The sequence below is a fragment of the Schistocerca americana genome, chromosome X, assembly GCF_021461395.2.
Source record: "Schistocerca americana isolate TAMUIC-IGC-003095 chromosome X, iqSchAmer2.1, whole genome shotgun sequence".
NCBI lineage: Eukaryota > Metazoa > Arthropoda > Insecta > Orthoptera > Acrididae > Schistocerca > Schistocerca americana.
The window spans coordinates 732,686,340-732,703,516 of NC_060130.1; the positions used below are offsets into that span (position 1 = coordinate 732,686,340).

The 17,177-nt window shown below is 38.8% G+C and overlaps 1 protein-coding gene across 2 annotated transcripts in view; it reads left to right on the plus strand.

Moving 5' to 3' along the window:
• LOC124555702 (protein Hook homolog 3-like) overlaps nt 1-17,177 on the plus strand; it is a 185,081-nt gene that overhangs the window by 117,792 nt on the left and 50,112 nt on the right. For both annotated transcript variants that reach the window (XM_047129705.1, XM_047129706.1), the window contains exons 7-10: nt 7,246-7,420; nt 10,097-10,374; nt 14,689-14,853; nt 14,945-15,084. In XM_047129705.1, coding sequence (XP_046985661.1) covers nt 7,246-7,420; nt 10,097-10,374; nt 14,689-14,853; nt 14,945-15,084 — 758 coding nt within the window. The remainder of the gene's footprint in view (nt 1-7,245; nt 7,421-10,096; nt 10,375-14,688; nt 14,854-14,944; nt 15,085-17,177) is intronic.

Here is a 17,177-nt window from a genome sequence, read left to right on the forward strand (position 1 = left end):
TGCATGCAATGTATTGTACAGGTGCCGGTTGTCAAGTTTATGGGATGGAGTTTCATGCCTGTTGCACATGGTCAGGCAATACAGGCTTGGTTAATGCTGTTTATGGATGACTCTGGAGCAGTTATCTGATGATGTCGCATATGTGCTCGATTGGAGACAGATATGGGGATGAAGCAGGCCAAGGCAACGTGCCAGCACTCTGTGGAGTATGTTGGGTTACAACAGCGGTATGTGGGCGAGTGTTATCCTATTGGACAACACCTGCTGGAATGGTGTTCATGAATGGCAGCACAACAGGTCAAATCATGAGATTCACATGCAAACTTGCAGTAAGTGTGCATGGAATAACCCCACAGTCTTCGTGCTGTCATACGAAATCGCATTCCGACCATAACTCCAGGTGTAGGTCCAATGTGCCTAGCATGCAAACAGGTTGGCTGTGGACCCTCAACTGGCCTCATTCTAACCAACACACAGCCATCACTGGCACTAAAGCAGGACCATCTTTCATCAGAAAACACAACAGACCTCTCCACCCTGCCCTGTAATGTGCTCTTGCTTGACACCACTGAAGCCACAAATGGCGATGGTGTGGGGTCAGTGGGATGCATGCTACAGGGCATCTGGCTTGGAGCTGTTTGTGAAATAACCAATTTTTAACGGTTTGTTGTGTCACTATGGTGCCAACTGCTGCTCAGATTGCTTTTTCAGGTGCTGTATGATGCATCAGAGCCATACGCCGAACATGATGGTCTTGCCTCTTGGTAGTGGCACATGGCTGTCAGGGGCCTGGTCTTCTTGCAACTATACATTCTTGTGACCACCACTGCCAGCAGTCATATACAGTGGCTACATTCCTGCCAAGTCTTTCTTCAGTGTCACAGAAAGAACATCCTGCCTCTTGTAGCCCAATTACATGACCTCCTCCAAACTCAATGAGTTGTTGAAAATGGCGTCTTCGTCACCTTACAGGCATTCTTGACAAACATCAACTCACCACTTCCTATCTCAAAGATAACTAATGCTCATGACCATTGCAGAGCGTATGTAAAGCAAATCTGATTTGCATCATCATAATGGTGCTACTAGCACCACTCTTATGTGATAGGTGTGAAATTTAAATAGGCATCATCTTGCTTGGTGTTGTGATTCTTTTTTGTCTTTTTCTGTCATTGTATGTCCCCAAGGAAAATTGGCACAAATTTTTAATACATTCCAAATGCAGTTTTTATGTCCTAGCTTACATTTAATACTAAATTTCAAAAGACAGTATTTACTATGAGCTACATCATTTGTTCTGGTTAGTACTTTATCTCAATAAATATGCTGAATACTGTGACAAATAGTGGAATCATCGTCATGAGTGGACCCAGAAATGTATCCCTATTAATCACACTGAGGGTATCTCCTACATATTATGTGCTGTTCAGTGAGCTCCTGGGAACACATTTATCATGTTTTATGACTTTTTGAGTTGTTATAATTGCCAAAACCTGAAAAATAATAGGCACCAATCGTAACTGCTACTTTTGTTAAGCTAAGTAAGGGTCAGACTGTGTTGACACTTAACCAGTATTGATACCTCCAGTAGATGTCCAAGTGATAAACTTCCAAGGATCACATCACCAAATTGTAATTTTTTCCATCATGATGTGATTTATAATTTATGGTGTCAGGGTTGAGCACTATATTTCTGAAGCAGCTTCTGGAATTTGAGTGGAAAATTTTTGTGTATTTATGCAGGATATCACTCCACTATACAACACACCACCTTCAAGGACTAGGGTTTCCTGGCAAGGAATGTATGGAAGGAAAGTATATGGAAGCAAGGTATGGGCATTGGGATGTTAGATAAAATATAGAGTAAAAGCAGCAGAAGTGTAGTCAAGGTTGCACAACATTAAACAGACTCCACAATGAACATATTTGTAAAGAACTAAAATGATTTTAGTACTGGTGCTGTAATGAATTTGTGCCTGTATGGAAAAATGGACGCACCGCACTGAAAGAATGCCAGCCAGCAGAATACCTGTCAGTGTTTGGAAATATAAACCAGTTCATTAGACAAAATTTGCGACTTGGGTGGAATGGCACAGGAGTGTTTTTTCTGAATAAGAGAAATTTGTTAACATCGAGTATAGTAGATTTAAGTGTCAGGAAATCTTTTCTGAAAGCATTTGTATGGAGTGTAGCCATGTAAGCTACAGAAGAATGCTGAAGATTAGATGAGTAGATCAGTAACTAATGAGGAGGTATTGAACAGAATTGGGAAGGAGAGAAATTTGTGGTACAACCTGACTAAAAGAAGGAACCAGTTGGTAGGACATGTTCCAAGGTACCAAGGGATCACCAATTTAGTACTGGAGAGAAGCGTGAGGGGTAAAAATCTTAGAGGGAGAGTAAGAGATGAATACAGGAAGCAGATTCAGAGGGATGTAAGTTGCAGTAGTTACTCGGAGAGAAAGAGGCATGCGCAGGATAGAGTAGCATGGAGAGCTGCATCAAACCAGTCTTTGAACTAAAGACCACAACAACAAGAAGAAATATAATGTATTCAGACAAGGACCAGAAACTTTCCCTTTTATATCACGAAAATCGTATCCAGCCCAGCCCATTACGAATAGTTTATTGTCTGACACAGTCACACTAATTTCAAATGTAATGGCCAGTTTTGTGGTTCAATCACAGCATATATTTTATGATCTGAGGATGGCCAGTGCTGGCCAAAACTGGTCACTTTATTTGAAATTAGTGTGATTATGTTGGACAATAAATTATTTTCAAAATGATCAATCATTTTAGTCTCCAGACTGACTAAATATCTTTCTGTCCAACCCACTGAATTTTTAAAACAATTTCCCAGGAGTTTCTTTCTCCAAATTATGTTGGCCTGAGATAATGTGTACTTTTATATAGTCAGACACATGAAATATGTCACTAGTTGAAACTTGCTGCCAAATTAAAACTGTCCCGGACTGAGACTCAAACCCTGGACCTATTCCTTTTGTGGACAAGTGCTGTATCAACTGAGCCACCCTAGCATGCCTCACAACCCGTCCTCACAGCTTTACTTTCACCAGTACCTCATCTCCTACCTTCCAAGCTTCACAGAAGTTCTCCTCTGAAACTTGTGGCACTAGCACCACTGCAAGAAAGGATACTGTAGAGACATGGCTTAGAAACATCCTGAGGGACTGTTTCCAGAATGCATTTTTTACACTGCAACAAAGTGTATAATGGTATCTAACTTCTTTGCAGGTTAAAAGTGTGTGCTGGATGGGAACTTGAACTAGAGACCTTTATCTTTTGTGGGCAACTGATCTACAAACTGAGCTACCCAAGCTACCTATCCTTACAGTTTTGGTGGAAGCTGACCTATCCTCGCAGTTTTGGTGGAATTATTCTAGTTCACATTTCTGTTTATTCAGGTGCCTACCATTCAGCACCAACAAAGATTTTTCTGAGCATTTATTTACTGTCCAAAACATTCACAAAATATTCATGAAATATATGTGGTTCCATATGCTCAGTGCTGCCATTCTCACATCTCATTACCATGTAAGCAATACACACAGGGTGGCCAGAAACAGTCTGAAAAGCCTGTAATAGTTTTTGCATGATAAGTTGTGCTGTTAAGTAATTGTTAAGAAAAAAAATCAGTATGTTATTCTTTTCAAGTTAATTAGCATTGAAGTTAGCCATTCAGGCCATTGTGCATGCAAATTCAAGCAGCCCACCAGAGACTGTCTCACAAAATGCATTCTTTGTTTGGTTTCCTAAAACCAAACAAGAGAGCGATACAAAAATTGGACATTGGATTGTTGTAAACATTGAACCTGAGCCAAGGGCTGAGCAGTCTTGTGCAAAACAACTGACACAAATTGTATCTGGTGGGCCACTTGAATTTGTGCATGCAGTGGCCTGATTTGCTAACTTAAATGCTAATTAACTCAGAAACATGTGCAGTTATTTTTCCTTAACAATTATTTATCAGTACAACATACTGTGCAACACCCTTACAAGCTTTTCAGACTGTTTCTGACCACCCTGTATATGGAAACTACATATACCTTATGCAGTTATGAGATCTGAGGATGATTGCCTTTAGCACCTGAAACCAGTCATATTTCATGATTATTTTGTAATTGTGTTGGAAAATTTTCAACCAGTAGTCAATCAGAGTGTACTTTTCATCATAGTAATTCTGAATTTTGTAGGTATTCTTCCACTTATGCATTTCTGTCACACCATCCAGTGTAGATGTGGGACTGTTGACTTTCATTATGCATCTGTCCTTAGTTCATTCTGTATTTCATTCAAGAGCCGTTATTTGTAATTTTAACTTCCAGCTTGTTGTGAAAGAAGCTCTCACTTAAAAATATGATTCAGTTGTGTAGCAAGCGTACTATTTTATGAAGAAACTATGTTATGTTAAATGTCCCTTGGTTTATTTGTACCATCAGATTTGTGTGTACACTCAAGCTTTAAACTAAATATAAAAGTAAGACATGGCCTATGGCATTTAACTCCCTATGATGATGACAGAGGAATCATTTGAAGCTGGAGTATGCAAACAAATCAGGTATAGCAAGAAAGCTGAGAAACATTTATCGAAGAATGTCACTGGGAAAACTACCTTCAGTTTGTTCACATTGTTATTGAGTGATCACGGGAGATCAGTCCCAGGTATGTTCTCAGATCGTGATCTCTGTGATAGTGCTGAGAATATTTGTATTTCGAGGTAATGCATACAGATGTACAGAGTTCATCAAGTGTCATTATTCTTGGCAGCAGACAATTGTAAAACAGCTGTGGAAAAGCTACAGTTGGCAGAAAGAGGATGATACTTTCAAGAAGTCCTTATTACAGCTTTTCACCAAGTCATTGCCACATAACTTGTTCATTTACTGTGCTGGCTGAATTCTAGCATTTGGCTCTTACCTCAAGATCTCTGTATCAACTTTCTGCTGCAAGAGAACTTAAAGATTATTATTCAGAGCATTACTATCTTGTTGGGAGTATATTGTAAATTATGTACCATGCCATTAGAAATTTAGGGAAGGTATAATTTCAGCCATTTTTTGTATTTGTGGACATGGCTATATTGAATACACTAAAAATATGTTAAACATCTTCAGTCAGTAATATTTGTGTTTTATGAGACAGTATAACACAATGCATTTCAGGTCCTGTGGGCCCATATTCAAGTAGGTAGCTACATTAATTTTCTTGTATAGTGTAGTGTAAAAAAATGCAAATATTACTGACTGAAGGCATTTTTTAATATACGGGTGATTCTAATTAGTTGCAGTTTCAAAACAAACTTAAAAAAAGAAACACTGCTTGAAATGTGATCAAATTTGAACAGAATATTATCGAAGAACTGGGAAACATTATGGAAATGAACAAAAATTTAACAAAAGTTATACCACTGTATGGTGCTGTAGGCATCAAAACGTAAAAAAGTTCAGCTATAAATAAGAAATGAATCCCAGTATGGTGGCTATGGTGTAAGTTGAATGTTAAAACAACCATACTGTACAATGTGCGTAACCTTTCAAGTCTGGCATTGAACAGTTGTGGGACTGTTAGTATGGTAGGCACATCCAACAACAGCAAGGTCGTACCACATAGGATGGGAAAAAATAGGTTTTTAATCGTCTTGAGGGCAGAAACAGAATAAAGAGCAACAATGAGATCAGTGTTTAATTGTTATGATACACATGCAAGATCTGCTCAATATGCCACCCACACTGTTTTCTGCATCAAGTTGAAGTTGAGAAACAGCATGTTGAACAACAGATTGGAGTGTCTCAGGTGTCACATTCATAATCCATTACACAGTATGTGTATTCATTTCAGCTACATTTATAATTGGAGCACTGAACACAACATCATTTGGATAGCTCCACAGCCAGAAGTCACACGGTGTAAGATCAGAGGATCTGGATGGCCAGGCTGTGGGGAAATGACAGCTGATAAGCATAGCATTTCCAAAATGTTTCTGCAGCACCTGATTCAGTGGCTGTGCAGTGTGCAGAGGAGTGCCATCTTGCATAAAAATGATCCTACCCAGACATCCACATTGTGGAAGGGTTGGAATGATGTTGGTGCACAAAAGACTCTCATAACATTTACCAGTTACCGTACAGGCAACAGGACCTGCGGGACCAATCTCTTAAAAAAAAAATATGGCCCTATGATAAATGATGCCGTCAACCTGTGCCACAAAGTTACCTTTGCAGAATGAGGTGATACCATTTGATGTGTGAGTAGATTTTCTGTTGCCCATATTGTGCAGTTCTGTGTATTGAAATGTACTTGGAAATGGAAATGGGTTTCCTCTGTCCAAAATGTTTCATGCCCATTCATTATCCACTTCCATGTGGGCAAGGAATTCTGAAGCAAACATTTGTCTTACTGGCAGGTCAGCATGAACAACCACTGACCATTAGTTACATTGTATGGACAGCAATGCAGGATGTTTCATAGAATTTTATGAACCATGCTCAGAGATGTGTCCAAAATTCATGCTATTTCCCTTGCACTGCATGTTTGCACACTATAACTAGACCACCCCCATGCATTGTTGTGGCCACATCTTCTACTTAAGTCAGAGCATTTGTTTTCCTCTCTCTGCCACAGTGCACTTCAAAAGAAAACATGTCTTTTTGAATTTCAGTATCATTTTCTCCAGACCCTTGGTAGACATAGGACAAATGATTTTTTTTTTTTCTTCGTTATCCCGGAGTCCCCTGAAGTTCTGCGGAGCTACTGATGCACAGTCACCGTACTTGTAAGAAAGCATTACCAAGAGCATGTGATCCTGCATTGAGACAATTGTGCTGAGCATCTCAGATGTAAACGATGGAACAGCTATGTACACCACATCTTTTATTTTTCATATTGTGCCACTTACAGCACTAGTTAATGTTAATTTTTCTTCTTCTCCGTAATGTTTCCCTACTCTTCTTTGATAATATTCTATTCTATTCCAATTTGACATCATTCATCATTCAGAGCCCTTTTTTTGACTGGAGCTTTAATTATAATCATCCTGTACTTTCAGTGTATTTTGGTAAGGTGTCACATTACACACTTCCATATAAATCATGGTATTGTTTGTGAGGTTTCAAGTAAAAGTATTCCATTTTCTTCCTTACAAATTACGTCTCGTGCTCTCTGTTGAAATTGTATTTTACGCTGCAATAGTATCTCTCATTATTTCAACTCTGTGGTTTACAGGTTACATTACTGCAAGAGGAAAAAGCAAGTGTATTAAATGAAAACAAAAGGTTACATGAGAGGTTGCGAGAGTTTGAAATGTTGGAAGGCCCCATGGCCGCTTCAGGTCACAAGTGCAAAGAATTGCGTAAACAGGTTGATGCCCTGAAGGAAGAAATATTTAAGTTGGAAACATGTAAGTATATGTTGTAACACATTTTTTCTCTAGAATCTGCATGATCCAGAAGAGCTTACTTTGTCATTTCTTTCAGTTGTTGGTTATAACAAATGCTTGAAATTCCACTGTATTATGGTTCATATATTGATTAAAAATGTGGGAAGATTAGGGTTCTGCATTGCATCTGCAGTGAAATCATTAGACACTGATTACGAAGTCAGGTAGGGATAGGATGGCGAAGGAAATCAGCCCTTTCATTTTCAAAGAAATCATCTTGGCATTCACCTTACACAGTTTAGGGGAACCACCAATATTCTAAATCTGAATAGTCGGAAGAGGAACTCTGCCACTTCTGAACGTGGAGTCTGGTGTCTTAATCACTATGCCACCATGCCTGATCTATTGATTATAGTTCACTTGGATGAACCATATCACATGAGATAATTATATGAATGAAATTTAATTCCCGTTAAGAATTTGGCCGATCTATTCTGACACGGGAGGATGAGCCCTTTGACATGGAATCCAAACGGTAACAATATTAGGAATTATTCAGATTTGCTGTGGTTTGCCAGCCTCAAAGTTGATGCATTGTGAGGAAAAAAAAATTGTTGAACTAGCTGAGTTGTATCAAACGTTTGTAACTGTAGTAAAATACTCATGCTGTGGTTGTACTTTTGTTATATGAACTTATTCTTCAGGTACATAAATTATTCATTCTAAGCAAAAAGAAAGAGGTATTCTGTGTTCACTGAAGCCACTCAAGGTAGTGAGCAGGATAGGGGGCCACTAGTTGGAGGGGAAAAATGGAGAATGTGGATTAAGAGAAACAGTTAAGGAATTAGGAAAATGAAGATACAAGTGAGCAAGTAAAGTATAAAATGGGCATGTACATTGTGAGGCTGGTAGATGTCTTACAGATGGAATGGTTGGGAACAGGAGATGGGATGCAAACTGGGGAACAACAGGGACCAACAGAGACTGAAAAAACAAGGAAACACCTAACAATCCTTGCAGTCTTGTTGAATAGCCACTAAGAGTTCCATTTTGACACTCAATTATCCACCTCCCCTCTTCCAATTCCCCAGCCTCATTAAAAAATAACAACTGGTGATTTGCGCCTTCATATGAAGAATATTCTCCTTTCTAACATTTCCCCTCCTGTCTCCCAAAATTGTGTTCCACTGCTCATCAAACCTATTCATATCCAGATCTGCCTAGGCTTCTCCTGCCACATGGACCATATCCCTTTGGAAAACTTAAGTACAAGAGTCACTTTATATCCACATACCAAGTGAGCAAGTAAAGTATAAAATGAGCAGGGGCAGTGTGAGGCTGGTGAATGTCTATGGATGGAATGGGTGGGAACAGGAGAACCCTATCATATACAGGTCCTAGCTTGACAGTAACCACAGCATACACTAGTTTTGTTGTGACGACACTGAAACACACTGCAAAGGATTTTACATAAACAAACTATCCATATGGGTGAATGGCCACATCCACTGTGGCCGAGGATCAACTGGACTGTGCTTGTATGGAGTATAGTACTCGACATAATGTGGTTAACCTCAACCCATTCCCCAGCATGCGTGTTCATGAATTGTACTCAATTGTATTGTCCTCTCCTTTTCTCCTAATCTCTTTCTATACCTGTTTATCCTTCTCCTTCCCACTATGTTCCACACCAGCATAATCATTCCTAGATTCAGATTGTCATGTTCCTCCTCCCTATCCCCACATCACACTCTTTCAGTTTTTCCTACCTACTGCCCTACCTAAGATAACTATTCACCCCAGTAAGGCTGCCATGCCAGGAGACAACAGTGTGTGTGTGTGTGTGTGTGTGTGTGTGTGTGTGTGTGTGTGTGTGTTCATTCTGTTGTTTCCCTAAATCTATTTTGGCACCTACTGGATTGGTGCTTTTGAAAAAGACAAGGTTGATTTCCTTCCCCATCCTTGTCCTACTGGAGCACTTTTTACATCCATGGTTATTTTCTCTTATCTTTGAAGATTTACAGATTTTGTATCATTGTTTTTGACTCATTCAATTTCATTTGCTTACTAGCATTTGAGGTCAAATTTTTCCCCCAAGTATTGTTTTTGAATGTTTGAGAATATTTTTAAGCTTTTAATCACACCAGTTTTACTTCTTCCACCATTTCTTCACATTATTTTCTCTCCCTTCTTGTCTCCATTAATATTCTGACTTGCTATAGTATTATTGGATTGAAAATAACATGCTTCTGATGATTAGCTGAATATTCAACTTACTTTAGTATTTGTTAATTTTACAAACTGCTGGTGTATAAAAGTTTTAGTTTTTGATGTCTTCTGCTTAAGAGAAGAAACCTAGTACCTGTTGCCTTTATAAGGGCAATAGCAGCTCCATCATTACAGGGAATACAGTATTTTCTTTCACTTTCACATTTTCTATTCATATACCCCATAGCTACCATAGCTATGCTTAGTCAAGTTATTACTAGCAGTCTTTAATCACATTGACAAATTAATTTACTATTCCTGTAAAAATGACATGTCCTGAGTAGAATTTTACTGTTGCAAATAATGTAAGAAATGTATTTAACAGCATTTTAGTAGTGATTGAATAGAGCTCATTGTGTAATTGTTGTAAATAAATAAATAAGTCTCAAATACTAGTTTATTTAAATATTAATTTTCTTATCATTTTAGCACGAGATGATTTTAGAGCAAAAGTAGAATTGCAAGAAAAAGAGCATCTTGAGATGCAAGCAAAGATTGAAGACTTGCAGAAAATGGCTGATGAAGCACAACACCTGAAAGATGAAGTTGACATCTTGCGAGAAACAGCAGATATGGTTGGAAAATATGAAGCTACAATAGAGTCATATAAGAAACGATTGGAGGAAGTTGGTGATCTTAGGAGACAAATCAAAATCCTTGAAGAAAAGAATACTGACTACATGCAGCAGAATATGGAACTAGAGGAGGTTAGAAGACTTCTAGGTTAATCAGTTTATTTGAGTTGAGGGCTCTTTTCACCTATGGCTTCTTAAATATTCTGAGATTCGGTGTCAATTTTACCAGTATCTTTTTTAATTGTTGCAGCACTACTTCTGTTCTTATTGCTAGTCAGCTGTTTATTCAGTACCTGTTGTTTTCTTTTATGTATTTATTTTCTTTTAATCTTTCAGGGTGCCTCACTGGCTCAAGGAACTGTTTGTCATGTTTTTATTTTATTACACTTCAGTTAAATCTGGGATTTGCTGTTGCTTTTAACATATTTACCACCATTTTCTTGACTTTTTAATCTCTCTAAGGTTTTATTTATAACCTTCCTTGTTTTTTCATGTGTTCTTAGTACACTCATGTTACTAATATTGTTGTGTCATTTTATTACTGTTCCACTCTCTCTTGCTTCAGTGACATCTTAGGGGAAAATAACTGTGGACTTATGTATTGGCAAGGTATTTGATTGTGTATTTCGTGTAAATATTTATTACAGGATGTATCATGATTAATGGCGTAATGCATACAGTTGACAGTACATGATACTAGAAGCAAAAAAAGTCTCAGTAAATCTAGGTCCACAACTGAAATGTTTGTGAGATAGTTGCGACTTTGTGGTTCCCAGCCACCACTGGCTTGATTCTGTGTAATTTCAATCTGAGTTAGGAAAAGGTAACAACACTGTACAACATTAAGAAAAATTATTAGAGATACTTAGGTAGAAGTGCAGGTATTCTGAATTAACATGACAACAGTCATGTGACTGTACTCATAGTTAAAGGATGTGTTCAAAGTGTCATCCTTGTACCTGAATGCAGGCATGTACCCATCACCACAATAGGTTTCAAATCCTTTCAGACACTCCTGGGTCATTTTGAAATTCTTGGCAACCATTGACAAGCCTCTGCTCCAGTTCTTGTGTGTGTGTGTGTGTGTGTGTGTGTGTGTGTGTGTGTGTGAAGTGGCATACACTGCACTTTTAAGGTGGCCCCAAACACGAAAATCCATGGGTTTCGGATGTGGTGATCTACATCTACATCTACATAGTTAATCTGCAATTCACACTTAAGTGCCTGGTAGAGGGTTCATCAAACCATTTTCGTACTACTACTCTACCATTCCACTCTCGAACGGCGCGTGGGAAAAAGGAACACCTAAATCTTTCTGTTTGAGCTCTGATTTCTCTTATTTTATTATGATGATCATTTCGCCCTATGTAGGTGGATGGCAACAAAATATTTTCCCATTCAGAAGAGAAAGTTGGTGATTGAAATTTCTTCAATAGATCTCGCCGCAAAGAAAACCGCCTGTCTTTCAGTGACTGCTACCCCAACTCGCGTATCATATCAGTGACACTCCCACCCCTATTGCATGATAACATGAAATGAGCTGCCCTTATTTGCACTTTTTCGATGACCTCCGTCAATCCTACCTGGTAAAGATCCCACACCACACAGCAATATTCCAACAGAGGATGGACAAGTGTAATGTAGACTGTCTCCTTAGTGGGTTTGTCACATCTTCTAAGTGTTCTGCCAACAAAACGCAGTCTTTGTTTTGCCTTCTCCACAATATTATCCATGTGGTCTGTCCAATTTAAATTGCTCATAATTGTAATGCCTAGGTATTTAGTCGAATTGACAGCCCTTAGATTTGTGCAATTTATCATATACCCAAAATTTATCGGGTTTCTTTTAGTACCTACGTGGATGAACTCGCACTTTTCTTTGTTTAGTGCCAATCGCCACTTTTTGCACCATACAGAAATTCTCTCTAGATCATTTTGTAATTGGAATTGATCGTCTGATGATTGTACTAGATGGTAAATTACAGAGTCATCTGCAATCAATCTAAGGGGGCTGCTCGGATTATCACCCAGATCATTTACATAAAATCAGGAACAGCAGAGGGCCTATGACACTACCTTGCGGAACACCAAATATCACTTCTGTTCAACTCGATTATTTACCATCTGTGACCTCTCTCTGAGAAGAAATCACAAATCAAGTCACACAACTGGGATGATACTCCATATGCATGCAATTTGATTACAGTACACGTCTTCTCACCCAATCTATCTTTGGCCAGATTGGCGTGTTAGATGTCCTCTCACCATAGCAGCAAAATGTGCCAGCGCTCCATCACGCATGTAAAGATCCTCTGGCATTGCTCTAGAGGAACATCCTCAAGCAAGATGACACTACAGAAACCAAAGGTAATTCCATCCATTGAGTTTGTTTGGTAACATGTACAGCCCAATAAGACAATCACCTAGTACTCCTGGCCACACATTCACTGAGAAAAGTCACTGATGTGGAGACTTATGCACAGCAAGTGGGTTGGAGCCTAGATGACTCCAGATGTGAGAATCATGATAATTAAACACACCATTGGGAATGAACCCTGCTTCATCTGTAAATAAAATGTTATTGTCAAAAATAGAGTTGCCTACAGCTTTTGTTGCATCCACTAACAGAATGGTCATCTTGGACCAAAGTCCTCATCACTAATACACTGAACGGTATAGGTAAATTGCACTGTGATGCATTCTCCAAACACTGCTGTGACTCATTCCAAGAATTTTTGTGGCAAGTCTCCTTGTCAAGATTCTTGGAGAACGTTCAACTGTTTCCAGCACCACATCTTCAAGCACAGCTGTAATCCATGCCCTCCAGAGAGAAAATCAGGTATTGACTGTGTATTACACGTTACTCCAGTATTCTCTTTCAGATATGCACTACTAAACTGAGGTGTGCATGTGCAAAGTTCCCAGCTTCTCAGAGGGATTGATGTACCTTTGTAAATGTAGAACTCTTGGGATTCCTTTGGGCAGTGTATGCTTCTTGGTACAAACATGTACCTTCCCGTGCATTGCTGTTAGCTCTGCCATACATGAAATGCATGTCCACATACTCCTTGTCACTCCACAGACAGCTGACACGAGTGGCACTCTGACTGTGTACTGTACTGTTGTATCCATTCTGTTTACTCCATGTCTCAAATCTAAACAAAGAACCATGGACTGACATGCAGCGTTTACACATAATCACATCAGTGGTGGCTGGTAACCACAAAGTCGCAATTATCTCACAAACAGTTCATTTGCAACCTATGTTTACTGAGACTGTTTTACTTCTAGTATTGTGTACTTTCAGCTGTATGTTCTTATGCTATTAATTTTGATACATCCTGCATATCATGAGGTAATGACAGTGGCACGTAAAGTGCCCTCCGCCACACACCGTTGGGTGGCTTGCGGAGTATAGATGGAGATGTAGATATGTGAGGATTTGAAGTAGTTGGTATTAATTGCAGCTTTAGAAGGTGCTGGTAAGAATTTTTTTTTAAACTGCTGCCAAGTATAGATCAGACCTTAATTTTCTCGATATGTGAGCCACCTATTTGTCAAAACTGGACTCATTTCATATGAGAACACTGTACAGATGTCGCCCTTCCTGTCCCTTGACTGTTGCTGCCTTCTGTTGTCAATTTATAGTATTATTTCGAAAGAAACATTAGCAAACATAATAGCTGCTGTCATGGATGGCTGAGCCATTTTGATTGCATTGACATAATTTTGTGCTTACAGTGATCAGCTTTGGCAGTTTGCTGTAATTCTGCTACAAATATGTCATGTTGTTTGAGTGAGCAAGAAAATTAGGAAGCTCAAGAGGAAGGAATTGCTCAATAACTCACTTCACACTTTTTTCTTGGGAGGATAATTATACTTTCTGTCATCATTAATTTAAAATTTGTAATCTATCAAAGAACTAGAGCAAATAGAAAAAATAAATCTAGAAGCTTGGTCCTTTGTAGTATCTATTACACTTGAAGATACATCAATTACATATGTGCCAGTAACACACTAAATAATGGCCTAAATGACCAGTTTCATCAGTAACGGCTGGTTCCTCAGTAAGTGCCCTGTTATGTTAATATTGAGGTAATACATATAACCAGTTTTCGAATATATAAGGAAAAGTGCCATTTTGTTTCATGAGATACTGACTTAGAGATTGCACACTGTGATGAAGGATTAAGGTTTTTACAATACAAGCAAAGAACATGCAGGAACGATAAAATGCTTCTGAATGAGAAACCAGAAGGTCTTTGTTTCCTGACAGAAAACATTTAAAACTGAGTATCTTCTTAATGTTAAAATACTGTTAGTCTGTTACTTCCCTTTGGCTGAATGACATTCGCCATGGAAGTAAAGTGAAAATATATTTTCTAAAAAGTAGAATAAAAAGTGAAGTGCAACATAATTTGCTGATAAAATTCCTTTTTCTTTGTAGGAGTTGAGGAAGAGTGGAACACTGAAGCAGCAGTTAGAAATGTATAAGAAACAAGTAGCAGAATTAGATGAAAAATTAATTGAGGAAACAAAAAGAGCCGATAGAGTTGAATTTGAAAGTAAAAAACTTCAAGAACGACTGCATGCCCTCCAGAGGGAAAATCAGGTATTGACTGTGTATTACATGTTACTGCACTTCAGTATTTTTTCTTTCAGATATGCATTACTTAACTGAGTGTTGTCTTTTATGCTGGTAGAGGCTAATCATTGAGCGTGATTCCCTGAAAGAGACAAATGAGGAACTGAAGTGTTCACAACTGCAGCAGCGTGGAAACTGTACACCAGATACTCTTCTAGTTGAAACTGTGCCTGAAAACATGATAGCTCCTGAAATTAAGTAAGTATTAGTGTACTTTCCTTCCATTTTAAATTGACAGAGAAAAATGATAGAAAATTCATGGTGTAGTTTTTAATAAATGCATGGGGAAAATCCATGCTTGAATCAAGTCTATTTGGAATAATAATGTGTAAAATAAGGAAAGGCAACCACTCACCTATGGCAGACTGATGTATGGAACATGGAAACATGTAACAGGAAACTGTATTCAACTAGCTTTAGAGCTCTTGCTCTTTTTCTAGTAAAGATACACACATTCACACACACACAACCACACAGACATCCGTACACACACTTTCATAACTTGGTTTTAGCTTTGGAATTCTTTGGGGGTTGAAATGAGGATGCAGCCACTATACGGGGTGAAGAAAAAATGCTGCTTCTGGTGGTCAGCATGCAATTTGTCATTCCAGTTCAAGGAAAAAGTTAAACTATCAAAAAAGTTTTAACTATGAAAGTCATTTAGTAGTCATGCCAATAGGTTTAATAGAAATGCAATGTGAAAACAAGGCTCTGGCAATGCTGTAACTATGTGCAGTGTGGCCAAAAACAGGTAGCATGAACTCTGCACTGTGCTGAAGCTATCTCATTAGCTCAGTGAGATGAGGCAATGCCATGGGGAATGGATATGCAGACTCACCAGTGTTTGAGTCAGATTCGCGCCAAACATTTTTTCAGTTAAAGCATCAAATTGCATCCAATTTACACCTCCACAATGCAATATCTTATGTATTTCTTTCTCTTACTGTTACCTTTATTTAAACATTAAGAGTAACATGAACTTCTTACAAATGACCACTTTGTTTTGTCCAAAATGCAAATAAAGCCAACAGAAAATAACATTAGATTCAGTACGATTGTCTGTAGCCAGTGAGTTACGAAAAACGCTATAGGTAGTCTACACTAGATTGCACATTATTCTAAGTACAATAATTCCATTCTGTATGTATGACGTCCAGGATTATCTTCCCAGAGGCGATACATACGCGTACAAGTAATATTAACTTCAGAGAAGATGTTCGGAGTGACCACCTAGCATTTACAAACACTTCATCACTTGCAGGATCGTACTTTGCTGGACCCTATGCAACACACCTGCATCCACCATTGCCGAAATGGCATTCACATGAGCTATTAGGTTGTGTACATTCATGGGTGGAGTACTATAAACTTGTTCCTTTATGTGTCCTCACAAATAAAAAAGTTGTGGCTTAAGGTCCAGGAGACGTGGAGGCCAGAACATTGGGCCTCCACAACCAATCCAGTTCCCTGGAAACACTTCATTTAAATAGTTATACACATTCATTTCAAAGTGTGACAGTGCACCAGCATCCTGAAACCATAGCTCTTGCCGAACACCGAGTGGAATGTTTTCTAATGCATCAAGCAAAGTATTGTAAAGAAATGTATGTTACAGAGGTGCATTCAACTTCTCCGGCAGTAGATAAGGGTCCAAAAGCTCTCCTCCCACAATTCCAGCCCACAGGTTTATGCCAAAGCATGTCTGAAAGCCACGTTCACGGGTAACATGGGTTGCGTTCTGACCAATAATGGTTGTTGTGGAGGATAGGTTCGTCAGTCCATATCAAATTCCTTATAAAATGTTCTTTATCTTCCACTTGGTACAGAAGCCATTCACAGAACTGTACTGATTGAATTCGGTCTTCTGGCCCCAGGTATTGAGTCAATGTGTAACGATATGGATGCAATTCTTCATCATGCAACACTTCAGCAATCAGTCTTTGATATATCTGGAACTGCCTTGCAATATTATGGGTACTTTGCCGAGGTGATTGGTGAATGGTTTCAGGAATCATGTCCTCTGTTTGTGGAGTACGTGTAGTCCTTGGATGATCTCTGTCCGTTACTTGGGGACGAAGGTTACCGGCTTCCTGAAGGTGTTGAGCCAGGCAAAGGAAAACATTCTTATTGGGAAGGTACCTGTGAGGGTACCATGCAGCATATGCAGGAGTAGGAGAAGTAGCAGCAGCTTGTTTACCAGATGCACCTGGCACCAAAAGCATGTTGACATATTCATCATTTGTTTACTCCATCAGGAAGTTGCCTTACATGAACTTGACAAGACCAGTTAT